The sequence below is a fragment of the Limulus polyphemus genome, unplaced genomic scaffold (assembly GCF_000517525.1).
Source record: "Limulus polyphemus unplaced genomic scaffold, Limulus_polyphemus-2.1.2 Scaffold181, whole genome shotgun sequence".
NCBI classification, from domain to species: domain Eukaryota; kingdom Metazoa; phylum Arthropoda; class Merostomata; order Xiphosura; family Limulidae; genus Limulus; species Limulus polyphemus.
This window is the reverse complement of record NW_013665791.1, coordinates 300,149-325,317: the sequence shown is the minus strand read 5'-3', so window position 1 is coordinate 325,317 and position 25,169 is coordinate 300,149. Positions and strand designations below refer to the sequence as shown.

Here is a 25,169-nt window from a genome sequence, read left to right as displayed (position 1 = left end):
AATAGAGATCACTTGAAAGAAATGAAGTCATTAAATCTTCTTTGATTAAAGATTCACTTTTGAAATTGTTTTTGGAGATAGGGTTTATTCTGCTACGTATACACATTAGAGAGTGGGGGATTTAGGAGCTTTTAAACAGTTCTGCTGGATAAATCCTGTGTGTTTAAATGCTCATATATATATATATCTAACTGGCATATTGCCAGTGTAGTTGGTTTACAGTCATCATATGTATAAACAACTTATGAAAACATTGGTGTAGGCAAAAGGTGTTTGGCTCTAGTAAGATTCTAAACATATGTGACTACACTAATAAATTGGAATGGATTCTCAATGACAAAAAATTTAAAACATTATATCAATTAACTGAAACTTACCAATGTGATTTTTGTTCACAAAATTCACGTTTTCAGAAATTAAATAAAAAAAAAGATGTCAGTTCTGACAATACCTCTTCTGGCCTGGTCTCCTGTGCAGCATACCTATTGTACATAGAAACTAGCTAATTTTTTAGTTGCAATTCTAAGTTATCTTACATGTATGTCAGCAAATTTGTTATTAAAGATTCCCTCCCTTTTGCCCAATAAATTTCTAAAATACATGATTATTATTTCTAAATGTTCAATTCAACAGACTAACTAATTACAACATCTGCTTATAGCAATAAAACATTTACAGGCCTATATGCTCACTTTATAACCTATATTTGTCATAAAACAATACTATTAAGATTACTGTATTTTTAATACTACCCTTATCTATTAAATTCATTTAAACAATAAAAACTCACTCGTTGGGTTGAAGGGGAACAGAAGTTCCCGAGCACCCCAGTTGGGAAGGGCAGACAAACATAAAGTGTGTTTTCTCTTCCTTCAAACTAAATTATTGTGATGGTTAGTTTGTTTGTTTTTCCAGTTCCTTAAGTTTTTTCTGAAGGGTGTGAATAACAGTGTTTCAGCTACACTATCTGTCATATTCATTGCCAACAACACATTTTGCTCAGTTTTCTCTATTGAGCTCTCCAAAACAGAGGATGTGAACAAGAAATATAACATGAATATACAAAAACTACAACAGAAAATATTACATTATATATTTCATACATCAGCGTATTTATTGAACTAACTAACTCATTTGTTAAACAAACAAGTCTTGTTTTATTATCATCAAATCACAAAAGAATTAGTCAAGTTTGAATTAACAGAATATCATTTGTAGTAAAACTTAACTATTTTTCAATCTGGCCTTGCCTATATATTAATTAACTAAATGCATTTTAACAGCTTCAGTTACCAAAATTATGAGAAACATAAAAAAAAATTCTCATTTTATAAACCTTGTCAACATAATTAATAAAAATCAGTAGAGTGAATAATCTTAACATAGATGTATTCAGTCAATTTAAAAACATAACAATGAACAAATACATCTGAGGAGATGTTAAATAGTTTCATAATGAACACAATCCAGTTCGGTGCATATTTATATGAAACAGTTTCAATTAGTTTTCATACCACCATAAAAATGGGAAGTCAAAAAACCAATTTTATGATATAGAACAATATATATTGTTCCTTCAAAGGTTATGGTTTGCTGCCAAAGAGGAAGTATAGGGGTATTTTGATGAGAATCATTTAGAATACAAGACATTAGTTTGGGCTAGGGTTACTAATATTGTATACCACAGAAAATCTCATTTCATTAACAGTACATATGTAATCACAATAAGAATTTAAAAATGGAAACCAATGTTGAGGTAGACATGATTTTAATAAGTAATATTTGGTCATTTCTTTACCTTAACATTCATACACATAACTGAACATTCTTCAACAAAGGCAGTGATATTAATAAACCAGTTTTGACCTCACAGAGAAGGGCCTTGACCTCAACAATTTGAATATTAATAACACCACTGTTTGGTCTTAGAGTATTTTATAAGAGGATATAAAAATATTAGCATATCCATAATTGATCAACACAGTTCATTAATGGTAGGGTAATTATCTTAAGATAATGTTTCCCAAGCAAGCATAGTCTCTCTAATAAAAGAGTCATGAAGATCATGTATTTTGTCAAGATTTGGCACTAAGTAATCCTAAAATCCAATTTCATATTATCATGTTCACCCTTAAAAGTATCATACAAAAATAAACATTTTGGATTTAACTTCAACATAACAATTTTAGCAAAACTCAAACATCTTGTAATATAAATGAACCAAGCCACCACCTCCATAATTATGGTGATGTAGAAGAGTATCACTTTATTTTATGGATGCCATCATTCCACATGAAATATACAAGATTTTTGATAATGATGCTGTTTTGGAGGAAGGACTTGTAGGAGGCATTGTAGAATACCAGTTACAAGTAAATTACCTGCTAAATTTCAACCTTTAAGTGACAAGAATACATTGTATTCAACAAAAGATATTCATCCATATCAAGTCACACTATCACAATATTACTATGGAAAGTGATACCTAGAATTTTATACAGCTCATGTGTTACCTGTACACACTCTATGTCAAATACGTGATTAAAAACACGCTTCTACTTTTGTGGATCTTAATTTGCCCCCTGAGGCCTCCTCATACAATGCAAAACATTCTATAACTGGTTTGACACTTTCAAAGTTAGCAATCATGAAAGAGATATCATCAGCATGTGATTAACCTTAAGAATAACTATTTTATCACATTTAACAGTTAAATTTTGGATTAAAGTATTATTTATGAACACTTTGTGTAAAGGTTCAATATAAAATTTATACAGAAAACTTTGGTGAATGAGGATATACTTGGTTAAAAACCATTTCACAAATATACTACCAAACTTGTATTTTCTAACAGAACATACAAATTATTTGATACCGTAAAAGGCCTTCTGATCAATTTTAAGAATGAGATCACAAAGTCTTTTTTTTTTCGGTATAATCTAACAGCAGTTTTAAGGTCTTCAGTTTTGACAATATCTCATACAGGCAGTTTGATTGTTATTTATCAATGAGGGTACAACAGTTATAATTTATTTGCTAACACTTTGCCAATTAGTTTGTAGTTGGAGTAATGGGATGCTAGTTTGCAAGACTAGGATCACTTCCCTAGGGAACAAGTGTAATGACACCAAGCCTCAAGGATGGCAAAAAAAAAAAAAAAATAGTGTGACTCAAAGATAGCATTTAAAATTCAAATATACTTGTCAAATATGAGGGAAAGAAAAAAATCTGTAGAATTCTGCTCTAAATCCATCAGTTCTTGGGGATTTATTAGAAGGTGTATAAACAAATGATTATTATCCTTTACATTTCCTTCAAAGCTTAACATGTAAATTCCTAACAAATAAAATAGAATCTCCTATGAAATCACATGCTTCAAAATTTAATATTGGTCACTCCTTAGGTTCCAAATACAAAGAGAAATCTACACATACTATACTTGATAATACTAATGTTAAATTGTATATGATTTTCTAATCTTCCTTCAAAAATCAAAATGTTTAGAACCAAATATTTTTTGCTTACCATTTGGTTTTCACTGATTGTTTATAAATATACTTGTAGCAAAACTATAGGTCATATATATTAACCTATGAACAAAAACTAAATCATAAGCACAGTCTGTATGTTACCATGCTCCAACTGGTTAGTTCAATTTCCCATAAATTAAGAATTACTACCCTAATTTCATCCGAAAGTTAATCTTTAATCAAAGAAAATTAGTAATTACAAATGAACTCTTATTCCTAAGTAGTACTTCTAACTACTAATTTAAAATGTTTCTGTTCCACCTAATTAAAAGTAATAGTTATTCATTTAATTGTCCTAAAACAAAGATCTTGACATGCATGTCTATTGATTTTATGTAACTTGCTATTCCTCTACATTTCACACCACCTTTATTTTTCATTATAGTTCAATGATGATGGTCCTTGTAAATTCCTAACCATTTGATTAAAGAAATATTTCTTGCCACAGCTGTGGTGTTTTTATATATTTCTAAACTTAGATTCCTGCCTGATGAATCTATTGCTAACTTCTCTGAAATATATATATATTTTTGTATTTATCAGGTAACTTCCACTGTGTGGGAGAAAGCATATTTTAGGTATAATTAACTTAATCTGGCATAGATAACTAGTTAACGTGTGTAAATATTGGACACAGGATATACGAGTCTGTGATGATGTACGGAATAAAGTGATAATCAGTGCAAATTTACATTTTTTTAGTAAAATAATTTTTGGTTACATAAATTTTTGAAATGTAAAATATGGAAGAATTTGTTTTACTCATATAACATTATAATTACTACGTGTTTGAAGAAAATAAAATATGGGTTCTTGCTTCCCAGTCCTGTTGGTCTTTAATACAAAGTACATGTAGTCACTACCCAATGATGAAACAATGCATTATAAATCTTGATAAATAAGAACATCAATTAGCCTTACCCATTACCGGTTTGATTTTTCAATTATGATCTATGTAAGTAGCTTGTTTTGATCAATAGTTAATATTGATTATGTAAAAGTATACTCACACAATACATTATTTAGAATAAAAAAACCAAACTTTAATTGTTAGATATCAAACTTACTTGTAATTAATCTGTTAAATGACTGATAAAAGGAAAGGTACATTAATATAGTTTATCACAACATTATCATATATTTCTTTATGTTTTTAAAAGACAACAGTAACTTTCTATTAACATCACTTGGATATATACAAAATATTCTGCCCCATTACGTTTGGATACCACTTACAACAGTTCCAAGAGTGATCATCATGTTCTGACAATCTTTCAATTTTCGTTTATCACCCAATTTCTCCAGGATATGTGCAGCATCTGCAAGCATATTTTCACGATCCCCAGGTGAAGAAAGCATGGGCTGTGGTAAATGCCGGCAAGCAAGCATTAAAGCATAAGCATGGTCTCTATCACCAGGCTCCAACTGATTTGCTCCACTTCCTAAAAATTAATAAATCTTTTAACTGTACACTTCCACACCTAATCAGGGTAATAACTTTGAAGGCATTAATTACTAAATTGCTAAATCCAATAAAACCAGTTACTGGTTTTTGCTAATATTTACAAATCAGACCACTTTAGTATAAATTACCTTTGTTTTTAACTTTTTCACTCGACCTGTAAGAACATGATGACTAAATTAAATTTCATACATGACAGATAATAGCATAAGATATTAACAAATACTGTAGCAGGTATCTGATCGAAACTGCCATGCATCAATAAGAAAATGTTTTAGTATTATATTTAACATAAAATACTATGTAAATCTAACATGAATTATAATTTTTCTTTAATTCTGTATGACTTAAATTATTTGTAATTGGGGTAGTTTTATCAGAGATAATAAAGTGAAAATATCTGAAAAATAACAAAATTAATGTTCAAATAACTTGTTATAAAAAAGTTTTACCTTTAGTACAAATGATTGAAGGGGAAGAGTTGACTCTTTTCCTTAAACTGCGGTCCAGGAGAAAGTAAGTTTTGGTTGGGTTTGCTCCAGTAACCATTCGTAAGATAGCTTCATATAGTGGCAGCTGTTGAAACAAAGTTATGAGAGTTAAATATCAAAATTGTTTAAATTTCTTTTGAAATACTATTTGATTTTATGAAATGCATCTGAATAGATTCAGTTGTTCTATATCTATATAAAGATGTTTGTCCATTAAGTAAGATTAACAGCAATTTGTATCATATATAATTACAAGATTGGTGTGTGTCAGTCAATCTGTGTGTGTATGCATGCTAGCTCCCATGGAAACACAATATTCCTATTGGCTAACTGTACAGTGGTACTTTTAAACAAGTGCAAGAGTGAACGTTTTACATGCATTGTTCTGTACGAGTGCAAAACTACAATGTTTATAACATGAACTTGAAAGACAATTACTTCAGTAATATAAACACGCAAGGAAACACATTAAGTTAATTCTTTACCTTTCTATGTCTTACACATAACACAATAACATTACATCTCAATAAAAAATTCCAACAGATTTCTAACAAATTGACATTTATTCCTAAAGTTAACTTTAAATGTCAAACCTTTGATTGAGCTTCTGGCATGCGGTGAGCTAACTTGCGTAACAAACTTAAATCATGCTGATATGCTGTTGTGAAACTCTGATCTCCTCCTCCTGAACTTACAGGAGAGTTCTTGGTAATCCATATGCTTTCCTCCCACACAGCTGTTCTGGTACTGAGCAGCCAATCGCATGCAAGAATCTGGAAATCCTATTAAATCATAGAAATTTTTTTTTTACCAGATTGAAATCAGCCTAAATGTTTCCTACATCACTAAAACTAATGCATCTTATCTATAAATACATTTAACTCTCATCAGTACACCTTTGAAAAGTTACATTGTAGAACACCTGGGGTCCAGTTGGACCCCCAGTACAAAATTATCAATTCAAAAAATTTTAAAGGTACAAAAAGGAGCTTAATTAGCCCATCAAGAATGTCCCTTCCAGCTTCCAATTATAACCACCCCTTACTACTTGTGTATTCATGCAATCTTTTCTTGAACTCGGTTAAATTTTCTGCCTCCACTACCCTTGAAGGCAGCTCATTCCAAAAGCCAACCACCCCGTTTGAAAAGTAATACTGTTTAAACTGCAGATGACTCCTATGCTGCCAAAATTTGAATTTATGACCATTACAGTAAGTTCTATATTGAAATTGCAAAAACCAATTGCATTACAACTTTTATTACAGTTAACATGCAATGTGAACAACATAAAAATATATCTTGACAAATCAAGAAATTACAAAATTACATTGTTCATCAGTATACAAATAAGTTGGGATTAAACCATTTCTTATACAAACAGTGTATCAAAAAAATGCAGAAGTTTTATCATACTCCTATATTCAAGTCATTATCCTCCAATATATGATGAGATTACAAAATACTGGAAAATTCAATTGAAAGAAAACTGAAAGTGTACATTGTGGGTCACTTTGGATCCGACTAGACCACAACACAAATGTATCCTTATAGTAGGCTATGGATTGAAAATCCAATAAGCGGGTTATTTACAACAATTATCAAACAAAGTTTCTATAAAATAGGGCATTATAAGCAATCATTATAGAGAACACTTGTTGAGGAATGAGATGTGCATACATAATTACCACAATGATGTTATAATCAAACAGATCAGATGATACTGTACTATATTGATAAATTATCCTCTATAACATCCTGTATAGTGAAATAACATTTAGAAATTTGTTTTGTATGTTATAGGTTAAACTTCATGCATAGTGACGGTTAATGATAGTATGATTATTTGATTATCACTACGTATCCTTTCTGCCTTTATTGAAAACAAAAGTGCCATATTCATCCAGGGTTTCTGATTGACAATTATGTGAATGGATATAAATTTTCAATTATTATGTTAAAAGATATACAATCAAGAAAGTTTTTGGGGATCAATGTTAGCCCTAGGTGCACTGTTGAGGGTTAAATTCAAAAACTGAAATAGTTTACAAAAAATTCAACTTCTCAATAATTTTACTGGTTCATTCTTTAATAAGATCCCCAAAAAATTTCTACCAGGAAACAGACAAAATAATTTCACAAAAACATTTTGATGATAAAACAATTTTGTATCATTTGGTTTTATTATCTTTCATACTTTTAAGTCATAACTGAATGAGAAAATCGAGGTAGAAAAATCTAGTTATTAAAGCATTTAATTATATTTGAACCAATTTTTGTTTTGGTATTATGTGTTCAATAAAAGTGGGGGAAAAACCTCTAAAAATCACACATACTGAATGTAAAATTTCAGTTAATTACAGCTTGTAACAAAATGTAGACAATTGAAACAAATAATCACAACTCCTAACTTTCTGTTTAAAAACAATATAAAATTTTAAGTCTTCTCGTATACAGAAGTAAGTTAACAAAGCATCTCCATAACTTTGTCTTTTTTCTTTCAAGGAGCATAAAAATAAATATGTCTATCATCACTATATGCAAAGAAGTAACTGCTAGAACAAACCTGTTGGCTACTGTTATGAAGAAGGCACAAAAATGCCTCTATTACTAGCCCTTATCAATGGAATTTAGAAGTTACACTTGCATTTATCTATGTCAACTGTAATCATGAAGATATAAGATAACTAGATAAACTCTACAGTACTTTGTTTTAACAAATCTAATATCCACTGTACCATATACAAGAACCCTAATAGCTAAAGGATAAATCATGAAGCTCTGCAATGGATAGGTAATAAAAGGTAAAAACAGACACTAAAAATATATATCACATCTAATAACATTAGTTTTCTAACATTTTATCCATCTTTATTGTAGCTTGATAAAATAAAAACTTGATGCTGTGGTTATTAACCCTATCTGCACAGGCATCATTTACTGCACGTGTCACGAGGTTTTAGTAGCTTACATTCAAAATTTTATTAAACTATTTAATTAAATTATGATAATTAGTATAACATAAAATCTTAGCTAATAATCCATATTTTGATATTATATAAGTTTTAATTTCTTAATTTTATAAGGCAATATTTAAAAAAATCCTGAATTTCCCCTACTGTGACACATGTGATATAATATCTCTAGGCATCTCCTCTTCTTTATTTTATTCACCACTCCTCCAATAAGCACAAAATTAAACATAAATTACTCACTATAAAATTGTCATCACTCAGATAAACCAGAATTTTTATACCCTTCAATTTTGTTTGGTTACAGAGCCATCAAATCAGACCCCTCTTGGTCTAACCCACCTGTCACATCTTCTCTTTCAGGATTTGTTAATAGTTCTCTCTTACCTTTAATTCTATATTATCAATAACCAATAGAAATCCAAGGTTTTCCTCTATCAAATGACATATTATATTACATTGTTTTCTGAATGGAGAATTGTCAATTTCTCTGTTAGTACAAGCTTCGTTCCCATGGGATAGATAACGACTACCTTGGATGAATTTGTAACAGCTCTTGTCGCATAGTTAGAAAGCCAAAAAACTTGTGATAGTTAGAGTAAATTGTCTGCTTTTTGCATGTTATTATTCTATGTGCTTTGGTGCATTATTTAATTAAATAAAAATTATTTTGTGCATTATTAGAATTAGTCAAAAGCAAAAAAATTAATACTCAGGTAAGTACTTTATTTCTTGTTTTTCGTATTTATTCTTTACTTATTATTATAAAAGTTATTAAAATGTAAAAATAGGGATCTCTTTAGGTTAGTTAAGGTTAGATTAGGTAAAATAAATAATAATAATATATTAAAAATGCAGCTCGTGAGTAACGTAATTCCTGTATATTTTGACAAAATTTGACAGTCTTCTACATACTAAAAGTCATATTTTTTAGTGAAGTATTTTAAATAAACTAAAAAAAGATTTGTCCACGAATATATCGAGTATTTGTTTTGAGTAGTCCATGTGAAAAGTTATTTTCATGTTAAGATTAAAAATACTTTTCTTCATCTCAAATTGCATTTGCGTAATCTCTAAATATATTTCAAATGTTTGTTTTCAGTAAAACTTTATATTTTATCTGTTATTTTCTCTACCCTTACTCTATACAATGTTGGTCAATTTGACTGACCATGTAACCACCAAAATAAGAAATCTAAATAAATCTAAATTACCCCTTTTCTTTCTAGAATGACTTCAAATTGTAACACGAAACTACATTTGTTTATCCTAAATAGCTTTAAACTCATAACAGTATACATCTATTTATAATTAAATGTTATTGTTTTATTGCCCTTTGAACCATGTCTAATTACTATTCGTGCCATTATAATTTGAATCACTTGAAGAACATGGAGCTCATGTTACACTATTCACTATATTAAAAGTTAGTAGTATCAAACCTATAAAGACTTTAAACGTGTACAAAGAGGTCACATGGTCAGTCAACTCGACCGAGCCCATGTTGAGAGAATTAAGCCTATGTGTACTGGTGGAAATCAAAGTGTGCATGTTATTATTACCTTTAACAGAGTGCCTATCAACATAGTATTATGTATTTGATCTCAGAATTATCAACTATTCATTTTACACTACACTGCTGCTTTAGTGACAGTTCATGGTAGAGGAGAGTGAATATCATATTCAAGATACAGGGTTACTGAAGAAAAACATTTGGGAGGTTCTAGGGTTTAGCAAATGCAATAACCAAAATTGTTCAATGGACAAACTATTTTTACTCTTTTCACAAACATCACTTTTCACTCTGAGTCAGACTGGTGTCAATTCACAGACATATTTGAGTACACATACTTTTGTAACACACCTTGAATTTTTGTGTACAACCAACTTGTCCATTTTACTGAAAGTTTGTCACATTTCATGTAGATATAATATAGTATATTTGAAATCATAGTCAACATTCCTTCTTCAATATAAGGTTAGTCCAACAGACTGACCCTTTGCACATTCAGTTGCAGTTGGAGGTGGTTGGCATTAATAATTTTTCAGCTCCTTTTTTTTTTCCTTTTTTCTGTCGTTGGTATCTACCACATGAAAATAAGTGAGTCAAACTACAGTTAATACCCACAATAGATGTGTGTATGGAAATCAGAAATTTTCACATCGATGACATACTTATGATTCTGTGTTTGCACTGCCGATGCACTGCATTAACAAATAAACATGCAATGCAACTACAATGCACCACAGTACCACTCTTACCTACAGAAAGGTGGGTATCAGTTTTGAGATATCAATTGAAACTTGCTATAACAATTATACATACTTTATACTAAGCACTTGATGAAAAGTTTTACATTGAAACCACTTTGTTCACAAGTGCAACCAAAAATCATGTTTAAGTTTAGTATCCTTTCTTATTAAACTTTTGTAATTATCTTCTAGAAATCTGTATTTTTGAATAACCAAATTTACACTTTCTATATTAACTATTTCTGAGCCAGAGGGGTGTAACTGATATTCCTTGACTTTTTAGTTTATAACAGTGAAAATACTAAAACAAAGTGCACTAAATAGTATCTAGTTTTGACTTTAAAAAGTACTCTCTAAACTTAATTAGGCTTAAATGATGTCTTGTCACAAAAGAAAATAGCCATAACTTTCAAACAAATATAATTTAACATTAACATTTTTTTAGAAATGTATAGAATGTCTCATGAAACTATAAAAGAATTATAAATCTGTGGTTTCTTCCTAAGTCATCTGAAAACTTCCCACTAAATTCCATTGTTCTTCTCCACAGGAGCTACATCTAAACACTTTGGCACTAAATCATAAATTACTTTATTTTATATTGACATAAAAAGTTTAAAATATGCTATAGCCAATGGTATCTAAACTTTGCCTGTAGCTATTTTCAAAGCTATTCTTCATTAGCACCCTTTAATGAACTCACAGTACTTAATGTGAACCAAGGGTAATAAAAAAATAGTAATCAGAGACACAAGACTTGGTAACTGTATTCTCAAGGTATGGTAATTTTTTAGCAAATAACAACCTATGATTTGGGATGGACAGAAGAATTTAAAAAAATAATATTTGCTTTACAGGCGGGACTCTCTGGAGCTGTGCAGAAATGTAAAGTTGAATAGTTTTAAAAGAACTATCGGTTGTACTTGAATTCTTAAATTTAATATGTAGGTGTGTACTTAACAACTGAAAGGAGCTAATTCGTCCAAAAACAGATTAACAGGACTGTACTTTGTCAGTCATTAAATGTAAATGATTATAGCTAAAAAAGACCAACTGTGTGATATCAATCATAAATGAAACATTTTTATATAAAGTAACAGGACTGATATACTTTATAAGACAAGCAGTTCATGGACTTTCACAAAACCTTTTATAACCAATAGCCACATTTCAAGGACCTACACAAGGTATTCTTATATCATCTTCTTTTTGTATTAATTCCAATACCATGAAGAATACTAATATACAGTGATTAATGAAGTAGCTCAATACCAGATAACATAAATAACATAATACAAAGGTATTACTTAATTAACATACGTGCATCACATGTCATTTGTTCATTTCTTTTCAAGCATCATTTAGTATCAAACAGGTGTAACAATATCTAGTCACTAAATGTTGTTTGGTATTTGTTGTTATCAATGTCATTCAAACTTTAATACAAGTTAAGACTTAAAAATTACAGAAGAAATTAGACTTTTTCTGACAAGAATAAAAAAAAAAGATGGAACAAACAATAACTATAAAGACAAGATAGTCTTTACACTCCTAAGTAAAATTAATTAATGAATTTCCCAAAGTTTCAGTTTACATCTTTGTTACAGGATTATTATGATACACAATAGCAGCTTTATAATAACAGAGTAATTTAAGAAATTGAATAGTTTTCACAAGTTACAGCTTTGTGATCAGCATATGTGAAAATCTTTCATCCCTTAATTTCTTCATTTAATACCTTTCTGTTTATTATTACAAAACTAAATCTAAACCCATTATAAATGCACAATTATTGAAAAAATATTTAACATAAAATTAAATGAAACAAAAATGATAAAAATACTGAATTATTAATCAATTTAAACCTGTATGCTTGGGAATGCTAGTGTAATATTTTACATCACTAGAGAACAGTCCATTTGAAAGAGCATCAAACAGTAAAAAAAGTGTGCATGTAATTCTGACCTATTCCCTTCGAAAGTAATGATCTGTACATTCCTGAAATGCTTTGAACTTGTTCATTAGTTTTAATTTTATTTTTACAAAATTGGTGCATATACACCTATCATATTTTGCTAAATATCATTTATAAAAATGTTCTAGTAGTACTACTGACATATAGTGACTTCACTTCTCAGAATAGTATCAGTTTATATTTCTCACATTACACAGACAAGGATGCACAATTGACACCATCCCACAACTAAAACATTTAGATTCTGAATAATTAGTTTTACCTTACTACTTTATGCCCTGAAAAAGTAAATTATTTTCCAACTCTACATACAATCACTCTGAGTTTTTGGATCAGATGTGGAACAAAGATCTTCAATTGAAATTATCATTATGAAAAACCTTCCACGTGGTTTTAATCTACTTGGCAGTATGGTGATAAATACTCAAAATAATGCCCGCTTCTTATAAATAATAAATTATTAAATAAATAAAATTAATTTTGAATTATTTCACCAACTATAATGACAGGCAACATTCTTAAAAGTGAGATTAATCAGATATTGAAAACTAAAAACTTCAGAACTCTTGCAATAATCTGGTACCACTGAATTTCAAATGTCTCTAATTATGCTAATCATATGATTGAATTTTCTTTTCCATCTTCTTAATAACAGATATTAGTATTCACAGCTTACTGAGACTTTATATTTATTCTATTGTTATAGAATTTAATTTCATACTAATAATCACCATAGTCTTTAGTCACTAATTTTCACAAAACAATCTATTTCAAAACTTATAGTTTCAAGACTGCTATACCACATAACAATGATCACCCATGAGTTTGAATATATTTATGCATGAAGATATTGAGGCAAAGCTTGAATATTGCTGATAGTGACTTTCAGCTTTAAAAATATGTTTGCAATTACTCGTCAATCCAATCAAAAGTGTATGCATGGACTATAAGTAGAGAAGAGTTTATTTATAGAACTGAATTTTATGAATGGTTTTATGACCATAGCTGGATATTTGTTTTCACATTGAAGATAGTGGGGGTGATTGATTGTTCATCAACCATCCACTTTTACTAGAATTTAACATTTTATAGAACTTGATCCCTAATTAAAATGTATACTTTTAAAGATCTCAGTAATCTTAATTTGAGAATAAACAAAAAGGTAATTTCAAGTACTTTAAAGGTTTTAATGCTTCTGTACAAACCTTGTAGACTGTATATGTTTAAGTGATGGCATTTGATAACAATGTACTATATGACAGCAAAAGCAAATAAATATTTTTTTATAAAGTAACCATCATTTTAAACAAACCTGGACAGTTTGTGAAGGAACATGATGAGAAGCAAAATTAAGGCTGTTTTTCAACAAGACTCCAGATTTTGTACAGAGTTCCAAAACTTCACCAGGAAGATGTTTTTTCAAATAGGCCTGCCTAGCTTTGTATGCTGTGAAAAGAGCTTCAGGAAGAGGGTTTCTAAGAAGAAACACATACAAAAAGTACATACCAGAGTCAAATTAATAATATATTATCGCTTTTCATTCTAAAATTACCAAATTAACAATTCTAAAATATAATTTTTTTGCTGGTGCTTTATATCATTCTAATTAAACCTTCACTTAGAGATTTTAATGGTATGCACAACCCAAAATAACTTCAATCCATACGACTAACACTTGAAACATCAGTAGTTGATTATAATTGTTAAAATCACAAAAATATTTACTGTATAATGTTCAAAAAGAAGAAACTCTACAAAGCAGTATATTAATTATATCAATAAAACTAACCCTAACTTTCAGAAGTTTCTAATTTGTTTCCATCTATGCAAAATATATTTGATAGTATATTCTTTTTTGTTTTATAAATATTATGTAACTCTTATGCTAAAATTTCAAAAAAACTTGGTGAGTATGCCTGCACTTTTAACCAGGGGAAAAAATATTAAAATCAGATAAATATTTATAGAAATGGTTTCACACTGATAGCACCCATTTAAAGTGATCACATTATAAACTTTTTAAAAGCAAATTTTTACAAGAATTATGATTTTAGTATTCCAATGAATAATCATCCTCACTTCAGTTGGTGTCCTTGGAACTTTAAAAGGATGTACAACGTTTACAGTGTAATGTTATATCTTGTTATAAATATACATAAAGAAATTCATCAGGTTTTCTGCTAACAAACTGACAATGTATTCCATTAATTTTCTCTTTTCTTGGGTGTATTTTATTCACTTCAATAGGATAGTAACAATGCAGTTATAACATGAAAAGTTTGCTTCATTTAAGTTATTAATCCTATGACGACAATCAGCTTCTTGTATTGCAAGTAGTTAACATCACTTTCATCCTATTATTTCATTCCAAAAATAAAACTAGTGGATGAAACTGTTTGAAATTTGAGAAGAACTTTCCTAAAAGTATGTAGTTACAAAAAAATAACACATTTAATTTTTATTTTTTTCTACTATTTCAAAGAAAAATTTGTTATTTACACTCATACTCTGAATAGTTCACCTGCAAGGTGATTTTCATTTATTTATTATCTTACACTTTTCACATTTCACTTGCAAAATCTGCAGAACCTGCTAAATGGATATCAAAAGTTTATGAGATAAATGTTCATATTTCATTTTCTGTGCTATATCACTAACTCTAGCTATTATCATCTACATACAGTGCAATGAAATGTTTAAAATTAAGAAACAGTATACGTACTTACCTTTTATCTCTTCATTGAATAATCTCAAAATATCTTCTTTGGTTCATATGCATAATTTTGTAATCACCTTTTCAAAATTTTTTATTTTTAATGTTTTATTTTCCTTTTCAATTCTTTATCTTTTATTATTCACGTCGACACACTATTACAGGTGTCCACGGGTGATATAACATTATGATTGGCAGAGAGTCCACTTTAGCCAACAGCACTATCTACTTTTATAACTTGACCAGTGAAGCAAGGAGTAGAAAAACTTAACTAATAATTAAACCTTTCAAATATGAATTTTAAAACACAAATGATATATAATTAACTAAAATATAAAGGTAATGACCAAAATGCATAAATGACAATGGTTGGCATAGGGTTAAGTACTTCTGATTTTTGTTGTATCTTTAAATTTCCGTATTTAACTTACTGAATTTCTGAAAGATTATTTGGAAAACTATCTACAATCTCAGAGAGTTTGTCAGCCTTCTCATCATCTCCCTGTAGCCAGTATATAGTTACACCCACAAGTGCAGCCCACCATTCAGCCACATGGTCAGTACTATGTACATGCAGGTTACTTCCCACAGCAAAAGCCACATTCCGAGGTGGACCTGCAGCTTTACTTGCTTCCAACAACTGTTCCACATAGTATAAGGTGCTTGCCCCAAAAGGTTGGGTTCTACATAAAAAGCAACAAGATAATTTACTTTCAAGAAAAAAAAAAGACAAAAAGGCAGGAAAATTTTAAAGATTTCTAGTCATCATTTCCTAAGTAAAGTGAAATTCAATACAAACTACTATTCCCAGCATTCTTTTCTTCAAATAAAATTGCTAAGAAAACAAATGTTTAGAACAACAAAGTAAATAAATATTTTGTTTATACTAAACATATATGACTAATTTTTTAATTAGTACCTTATCAATTCCTAACTAAATCTTAAAGTATTTTTTGTTGTTCACAATGTCATAACAAAATCCTCAAATCAACAAAAAATAAGAAAAACATTTTTTTTACCTTCTTTGCAGTGCAGAAATTGATACTTTTGGCAAAGTAAACAATGACCTGATAGATTTTCCTAATACATCTTCTCGGAATGTTTGAGAAACATATGATAAAGGATCACCTATAGAGAGGAGTAACAAATAGTTTCACAAAACTTTAATAAAAACAAATACTTGTATAACAAAATCACCATTACTTACAATATATATGCATGTATGTATTAATGCAAAAATTCAATTAAATTGTATAAATCTTTTAAGTGGAAAAAAAATATTAAAATATGAAAATATAGGTTTTCTTCATACTTTCTTTAGCAAACAACAACGCTTTCAAAATGTAGGCTTTGACAGATTTTATGAGTTCATTTGAAGGGCTGCTGTATAATATATTTTTGAATAAATCATAAACATACTGTATGTCATAGTATTAAAATAATTTCTTTGGGAGAACAAAACTGAAGACAGCTAAAGAAAAAGATATTACCATAAAAAATACAAAGACTTAAACTTTAAGGCTTTCCTTAAACAGAATAACTGAGAAATATTACCTACATTTCTCAGTTTGATTTGATACCTTTCAACATATCAAAACATGTTCAAATGAGAATGTGTGTAGCAAAGAAATATACATACCTACACAGTTAACCTAATGGTAACTCCCTCACTACAGGCTCAGTCAATTCGACCTAAAACTGCCCTTTAGTTTCCATACTATAACTTCTAATATGTTTTGTGTATCTTCATAAAATGTTGCAAGCTTTCAGTGATGATTAAGTCAACTATTGACAAAAAATAAGAATTTTTACCAAAGAATTTTTACTAAAAATTTCTCCGTGAATATATGGAGTCAAAGTGTTTACTGGTTGAGTGGAAAGTGATTTTCGTATTAAGATAAGAAATACTTCTCCTCATTTGAAAATTTTCAAATTTCATTTGTGTAATCTCTAAAACCTACTAAATAAATTTCAAACATTTTCTCAGTAAAACTTTATATTTTATCTGTTATTTTCTCTACCGTAACTTTTTAACAGGTTGGTCAACTTGTAACAACATACACCTGTATCTACTTACCTTTAATTGTTTTATTGCCCTTTGAACCATGTCTAACTAATATTCCCACCTAACAAGTTGAAAATCACTTGGTGAAAGTGTATCTCACTTTACCCTATGAAACTTCATAAGGCAGGGCTACTTGCGAGTTGCTCAGAAGCAAACCTCATGAAAAATTAGTATACCTTCTTTATACAAATGGTACTACGGCACTAAATAATTTTTTATTTAATTCAACAATACACCAAACAACACAGAATAGTAATGCACAAAAAAAAAATGTCTGGCTTCCTAACTATGCAATAAAAGCTGTTAAAAATTCAGCTAAGTTCATCGATGTGCTTCTCATGGGAATAAAGTTTGAACTGGAAGAGAAATAGAGAAGTTTCTGTACAAAAAACAAGGTAATATAATGTGTCATTTGAAAGATTAAAATCTTGGTTTTCTATTGGTTATAAATAATATAGTATTAAACATCAGAGAGAATTATTGGCAATTTCTGCAAGAGAGAGTATGTAACAGGTGGGCGTGGCAAAAGGGCTGATTTTCTATTTTATGGCTCTGTAACCAAATGCGATTGAAGGCTATAAAAATTATGCTTTGCCTGAGCAATGACAACATTATAATGAGTAATTGCCATTAAATTTCGTACTTCTCAGATGGGTGGTAAATAAATTAGTGAAGATGAGATACCTATAGAACAAAGGTCACAATTCTCATACAAGGGAAAATTGATAATTTTTTTTTTTACATATTGCCTTATGAAATTAAGTAATTAAAACTTATATAATATTAAAATGTGGATTATTAGCTAAATTTTTTATGCTAGGTTTATTCATATACTATGATAAGAAAGTAGTTTCATTAAATTTTGAATGTAACTCAGTAAAACCTCATGACCTGTGCAGAAAAGGATGCCGTTGCAATAGGGTTAACAAGCTGATTGTAGTATATCTATTCATAACTACAAACAGCAGAGAATCCATATATTATGAAATTTTATGGATTTTGATTTTATACTTTTGAAAAACATACCAGTATTTTCAAGAGAGCTGAAAACTGATTCATTTTCTCTGTAACACCACTGGTGTGAGACAAAAAATTTATATCCATCAGGATGAAACAGCCATTGAAACACAGGTGAGATAATTTGGTTTTCAGATGTACACTTTTCTTTAGCTTGACTCAAAAAGTACCTCTGAAAAAGTTTGTTACAATGAGTAGAACACACTACAAGATGTCTTTACACCAAAATTATAGTTAACATAATTTCTTTAAATATTCAAACATGACATGAGATTACACAATATTCAATTTTCAGAAAGATAAAGAACTCTTAAATAAACTACTTCCTTCAACAGAAAAGTAAAAAAAAATAAATATAAAATTCACAGATCACTAACTTTCAGACCTTTAGTTGTTCAAAAACTCAAAACATTGTAGCAAATTAGTTAATACTACTACTGATACACGAAAGACAGATATTACATAAATGCATTATCACCAACAACTATTTTTATTTTACAAAATTACAAAGTTAGCTTAGAGTGTAAAAACATAGATAGATACGAGCCTGTACTGTGATACATCAAACTTACAAGAATAAGTTTAATTTGTAATATTAATATGGTAACAACAATATAAGAATTGGGATCAATTAAATTCATGACAATTGAACAATGCACAGGTGAAAGAAGACAAATTTTACAGTATTAACCAAAATGTGTGCATATCTTCTAATTTCAGTGCATTTGATCTATGATTTTCTTTTTTACTACCTCCATTATGCATGTTTAATCAAAACATAGAATTATTTAATCATATTGTTAAACAATTGTGACAAAAATATCATAAAGGTTGAGAGTAATATCCTGATATATTTACAAGGGTCTAATATATTTTTGTGATAATGCTGGACAAACAATAATTATAAATGCATTTCTTGATGTTTTATTATCAGTCCTCATAACAATATTAGTCTCTCTTTCTCCCGTCCATAATCTCAAAAGGCAACCTACTGATGTACACTAAATCAAAGTAAATTTCAACTGGTTGTACATTCAAAAACATACATTTTTTAAGTGTCATTTGTGAATAATATCCTGTAAAACAAACTACTGCCACAACTTTTGAAACCCAAGTTGAGTTTTGACAAAATAATTCATTTTAAACTTCTTCATAACACAAGCATCTATTTCTTAACAAACAAATTTCAAAAATGAGTTAGATCTGTTCTATAGACAAGAGGGATAAGGCTTATATAAAACATAGCAGTGTGAAATCAGTACTTTAAACAAACCAAACAAGATCGTGAAAATTGACATTTGGCCACAAATATAAAGAAAATTATCTTTTTCAAAATACCTTATTTTACAACTATGCTATTGTAGTTATGGCAAAGTTACTTACACAGATACAAAAGTATGTGCATTTTTGTTTGTTTGTTTATTAGGGTTCTGTTACACTTCCTTAAATGAAGGGATCTGTCGGACTAAATTAATCTGCGGGCTCCATGCAATTCTGAAACATCCTCAAGGGCAGCAAGACACACTTTACCATTCATAAGCCAAAATGATACATTTGAATTTGAATAAAAATGAGCTGTACATAGAACATTTAATTTGGAAAAGGAAGGGTCTAAGGTTGACCCCTCAAGGTCTGTTTGCAGCCTACAGGTTACCCACCACCTGTCTAAAGTATCACTAATTTTCAAAAGTAGAATTAATTATTTGTAAACCTTGTAATACCATTGCTAAATATATCAAAATGGCAAAGAAAAGTTAGTGTAGACATTTGTATATTTTAAATAAGGTTACTGAAGGTAACATGGCTCTAATGCTTACAAGAAAATAAACTTAAAAACAAATCACATAATTATGGCAGTTTTTATGTAAGTATTCATAAAGCTATTGTTGTTCAAAAGTATAAGAAAAAACAAATTTCTGGATTTTTGAGGTTTAAGACATTGGTATTTAGTCCCCAAAATTATTATGATAAAAATACCAATAACAACTTTGTAAATGCTTCTTGAGCAATTTTGTAACAGTTCATAAACACCTGAAGAGAAAACTTTTAGCTTCATCTTTATCTCGTAAACTCACAACTAAGTTCTACTTACAGCCAGAAAATGCAAGCTTCTTGGTAAGCTTTCTTTTATTCTGAGTGCAGTAGTAATATAGATATCAGCACAAGTCTCTCTAGCCAGAGCATCTCCAGCTACCTCAGCCAGGTTGACTGCACACAAAGCTAAGTAGATCCCTTCTAACTGACTCTCCCCTGTATGGCCTGCAAAAGATAGAGGAAATAATAAACAATATTAAGTATGCAGTTTCCAAGATGCTTCCTGGCATATCTACTTTATCCACAGTGGCTTTAATCAAGTATGAACACTTGAGACATTCATATTATTCTTTATTTAACAGTCTACTGAAAAGTCAAACCAATATAACTGTAGAAATATTAACAACACAGTAACATCTATTGGTTAGTCTCAGAAATATCAATAATTTTAAGGGATCTATCAATGTATGTAATAATATTTTATGAACTCAGTTATTTAAAATGCTAAGGAATCTGCTGACTGGTTTATCTACTATAAACCAAATCAATCATAAATATCTATTATCTCAATAACCAGATAATTATTAAACAAATTGCATGAAACCTAAGTTCAACTTACTGAACAGTATCTTATTTCAGCTTTATAAAATTCATATAATTTAAATTTAGTTTTTCCATCATTTTTTAATGTTGTAAACGTTTCAAAATTTTGCTTGAGACACTATTGTGAAAAAACATTAAAAATATTTCCTTTCATTTTAGATTTTGAATTTTTCTTGTTATTAATTTTGTCAAAATAAAAAAAGAACTAAACTTCTGTAGTCTTTTTGTTTGCATAGTTTGCTCATTATATAAAAAATACGTTTTTTACTTTCCTCCAGAATTAAAAATGACATATTTTTTGCTTTATCTTGAACATTATGCACCTATAGAAAATGCCTGTAAAATTTTCTGTAACCCCAATCTTTGTCCAGATTATATCTTTTTCAGATATAAATATTCTTGAAGGTATACCATATCAGAGGTGAATGAGAAGGAACATCAATTAATAAAAATACTCTCCTTCCCTTCATCTAGTCACTCTTGTTCCCAGAGTTCCTTTTACATAAGTTCAGCTCAGCTCAAGTATATCTTCTGGTATCACTGCTGCTTATGGCTCTCTATGTTGTCATACCTTAAAGGTACCACACTTTCCAATCACGTAATATACTTGATACTGAGTGCAACATGAGAAATATCCTAATCTTTACGTGAGACATGTTATGAGTTGCTTCCATTTAAAGGTGTGTTATTTTCATATGAAATTAAGTTTCCGTAGAGCAATGGGATAGGTCTGCTAAATAACAGGAGATTTGGCAAGATATTTAACAATGAGTTGATCTGAATTTTTTTCAAGACTGAATGAGTTTATTAAAATGAAATAAAGATACTGGAAAAATGAACAATCTTTAACAATATCATAAACATGGTTTGTATACTTGCTTAGGAACTTGGACAGTCACTTTTGCTGAGCTGTATGTAATTCAAAGTTAATGTCAGACCTACCCAGAGTTATTAGCACTACCTACATGATTGGCCATTCTCATTCAAATCTAAGAGAGGTTACAGCTTCAAAACATCACCTGGCCTACCACTGAAGTACACTGCTTTCAACATCTTTGTACAACATGCAGCATTACAGCCATTGACAGACCAGGTATTACCTTATGAAAATGACAAAGGCAGCTAGAAATAAAATAACTTACTGACTTTCTTGATATATTATGTGAAAGATACACATACCTTGAGCAACTGACAAATTCTGAATGATACTACACTAAAACAGAGATATAACTGCCCATATGTGGGACAAACCAGCACTGGTGTAAGAGAATGTTTTAAAAATCATAAATCTTCCATCACTACAAACAAAACTAAAAACACTCAGTTTGTACTCCCTATTCAAACTACAGTTAGTCGCTTTTAGTTCCTTTCTCCTTTCTCAATTATTATTACCATTTTGCAAACCTACAAGAGTTATTCCATGTTTTTATTCTATTGATATTCTATTTTATTCTATTGTTCTTTTACCTTTTAAAAAACAAATACAATTTTAAAAGAAGCTTTTGTTTGAATTTTTATGTTTGTATTTTTTTTCTAGTTTGGCCTTTAGAATCAAGTGTTTTCACTCTTTTATATAAGTTATTTCCTCTTTTTATATATTAGACATTAGGTATTATTATTATTATTATACAGAAGTATGTTATTCTTTTCATTTTCATCACATTACAGGATTCGTACAACTTTGGTGATTCAGATTTCCATGACTTTTCCAAAACTTTCCATAGCCCTCAAAACTGATTTTCCAGACCAAATATAACATGAAATAAATAATATAATCCACATTAACTATTTATTCTGTATATATTATGCAAAAGTATATACACGTATGACTATATGTGAAACACAATGATAGGACATTAACAATTCTTTTACTTTTCCACCATCTTTGCAATTTATTCATGCAAAATTTTTAATTCTAAAAACTTTTTCTTTTGCCATTTTCCTGAAACTATCCAATTTTGCCAAGTCAGTCATATTGCCTTCTTTTTCGGCCTTGTCAGTATGATCATCAGCAGCCTCAACTAAGAATGCTATATCTTTTTCAAATCTTTGGTGTTTAGCCTAAGATTTGCAATATCCTCAAAAATAAGTTTCCTTTTCTGTGTCTTTTCATTCAGTTCAGCCATCTCCCTCTGTTCATAGAGGTATTCGTTATGTTTCTGTCTACCACTTTGAGCAGCCATGAGCAGTTCCTTTAACAAGTAACCACTCACTAACAAGGAAGACATCCTTCCTTGTAGGTAAATGGATAATCTGTGATTATGTGCATTAACCCTTCATTCATAGAAAATCCCCTTTCAACAGTTCCTTGGCCATGAGAAAGTATCAAAATGTGTTTGACAACATGCCATAAGGACTCGTATTCAACAGTTTAGCCCATGTGTTTGAATAAAAACTGTCAAGCTTATTGGTTTTTAAGGTCAAAATCCTTGAAGATGTGGGAATTTGGCTTCACAACTTGATATAAAAACAAGTCATACTGTCTCATTAAGCACTCACATTCTTCTGTTTTGAGACGTTTCAAATTGACAAGAGTGGATAGTACACACTGAAAATGAGCCTTACTATCCATCACATCTGATACCATTTTTAGAGGGAAAACAGGTGACATTACAAGTAAATGAGAATTTTAACAGACACTTCACTTGCAATTTCTTAATTAAACAGATCAAAGAGACACTAATTGCAAAGTGCAAGCTTGTCTTTTGGACTTGCCTTCTCTGTAGCAATCAATGCTTTCATATTTTCTGTTTCACAAAAATTGATATCAACATGCTTAGCCAATTTGATATTTTCCGTATTGCTTAAATCAATTTTCAACAATTCACATGCAGCGTCTACTTTGGATAGCACATTTTGTTTTAAAACCCTTCTCAAAAAGTTTCTGATCATAGACTCAAAATCACAGGTGACAAAAGGCAGTACAAGGTGGTCAGTCTGATATTTTGTTAGAAATGGACAGAGTTCTTCAAATATTGAAACAAAATGATAACTTTGCTATGGAAAGGATATCATTTGTTTCAGATTTCACAGTATTAAATACTTGTAAGAGTTTAATTTGGCTTAAAATATTTTGATGTATGTTTGGAAATTCAGAATAATTTCAGTTGCCCCTTGTGCAATAGGTGCATTCTCTACATATTGGGTAGAACAAAATTTCAGTGAATACATACGAGACCCAGTAATTTTCCCAGTCTTCCCACCTAGCTGGAGAATCTTTGAAAAGATGGTACAGTGATTTAAATATTGCTTCTAAATCGCAACCAGGGGCATTGAAAGCAGTATGAAGAGCCTCATGGCCTGTTTGAAAACCACACGACCCTATGCTGATTAAAGATGGGTCTGAATTTGTAGCTTTTAACTCCGATTCTAATTTCTCATGGAATAACCAGTTAAACATTTGAACCATACATCCCTATTTGTAAAAGATGACTAAGACTTTTTATTTTTGAAGAAGGATAGTCAACTATTTGAAAGCTTAAGTTTTGGGTATTTTGAAAACAATCTTAATAGATAAGCTGTAGCAATGTTAATAAACCTTGCTTTTTGATATAGTAAATCTAAAAAAAAAATTGCATGTTTGTGCACAACAGTTCAGATCATGATTCTGGCCACATTGTGTTCCTGGAAAGTCATTTATTCCAAGTCTTTCTTTGTACTTAATATAAGTTTAAATGTACATAAGCAATTTGTATTATCTAATTTCAACAAATTGCAGCGCATTTTCTATATCTTTTGTAATTTAAATTAACATATTTCAGGACTTATAAATATTTCCATTGAATATACAATAGAAAACTAATTTCAGTTAAACTATTTTTAACTTTTTAAATTAACTTATTTTAGTGAAAACAGACTGTAAATATTTTTTTTTGAATTTATATTGATGTTGTATTAAATAAGTTAATTCTGCAACATCCTTGGATTATTTTGGTTACTTTTATAAATGGTAAGTTTCATTCAAGTTTTAGTCACTGTAATTTTATAGCTGCAGATGAGCGTGTGTGTGTGTGTGTGTGTTTATATATATATGGCATCACAAACAGCTACAAACATG

The 25,169-nt window shown here is 29.7% G+C and overlaps 1 protein-coding gene across 1 annotated transcript in view; it reads right to left on the bottom strand.

The window, feature by feature from the left end:
* Positions 1 to 4,551: 4,551 nt before the first annotated feature.
* Positions 4,552 to 25,169, bottom strand: part of LOC106478113 (sterol regulatory element-binding protein 1-like) — a 41,543-nt gene continuing 20,925 nt past the window's right edge. The window contains exons 5-13 of the mRNA XM_022381656.1: positions 23,036 to 23,173; positions 20,568 to 20,741; positions 18,485 to 18,647; positions 16,413 to 16,521; positions 15,825 to 16,076; positions 13,993 to 14,155; positions 6,077 to 6,265; positions 5,445 to 5,568; positions 4,552 to 4,972 (exon numbers count right to left, since the gene is read on the bottom strand). Coding sequence (XP_022237364.1) covers positions 4,746 to 4,972; positions 5,445 to 5,568; positions 6,077 to 6,265; positions 13,993 to 14,155; positions 15,825 to 16,076; positions 16,413 to 16,521; positions 18,485 to 18,647; positions 20,568 to 20,741; positions 23,036 to 23,173 — 1,539 coding nt within the window. The 3' untranslated portion in view covers positions 4,552 to 4,745. The remainder of the gene's footprint in view (positions 4,973 to 5,444; positions 5,569 to 6,076; positions 6,266 to 13,992; positions 14,156 to 15,824; positions 16,077 to 16,412; positions 16,522 to 18,484; positions 18,648 to 20,567; positions 20,742 to 23,035; positions 23,174 to 25,169) is intronic.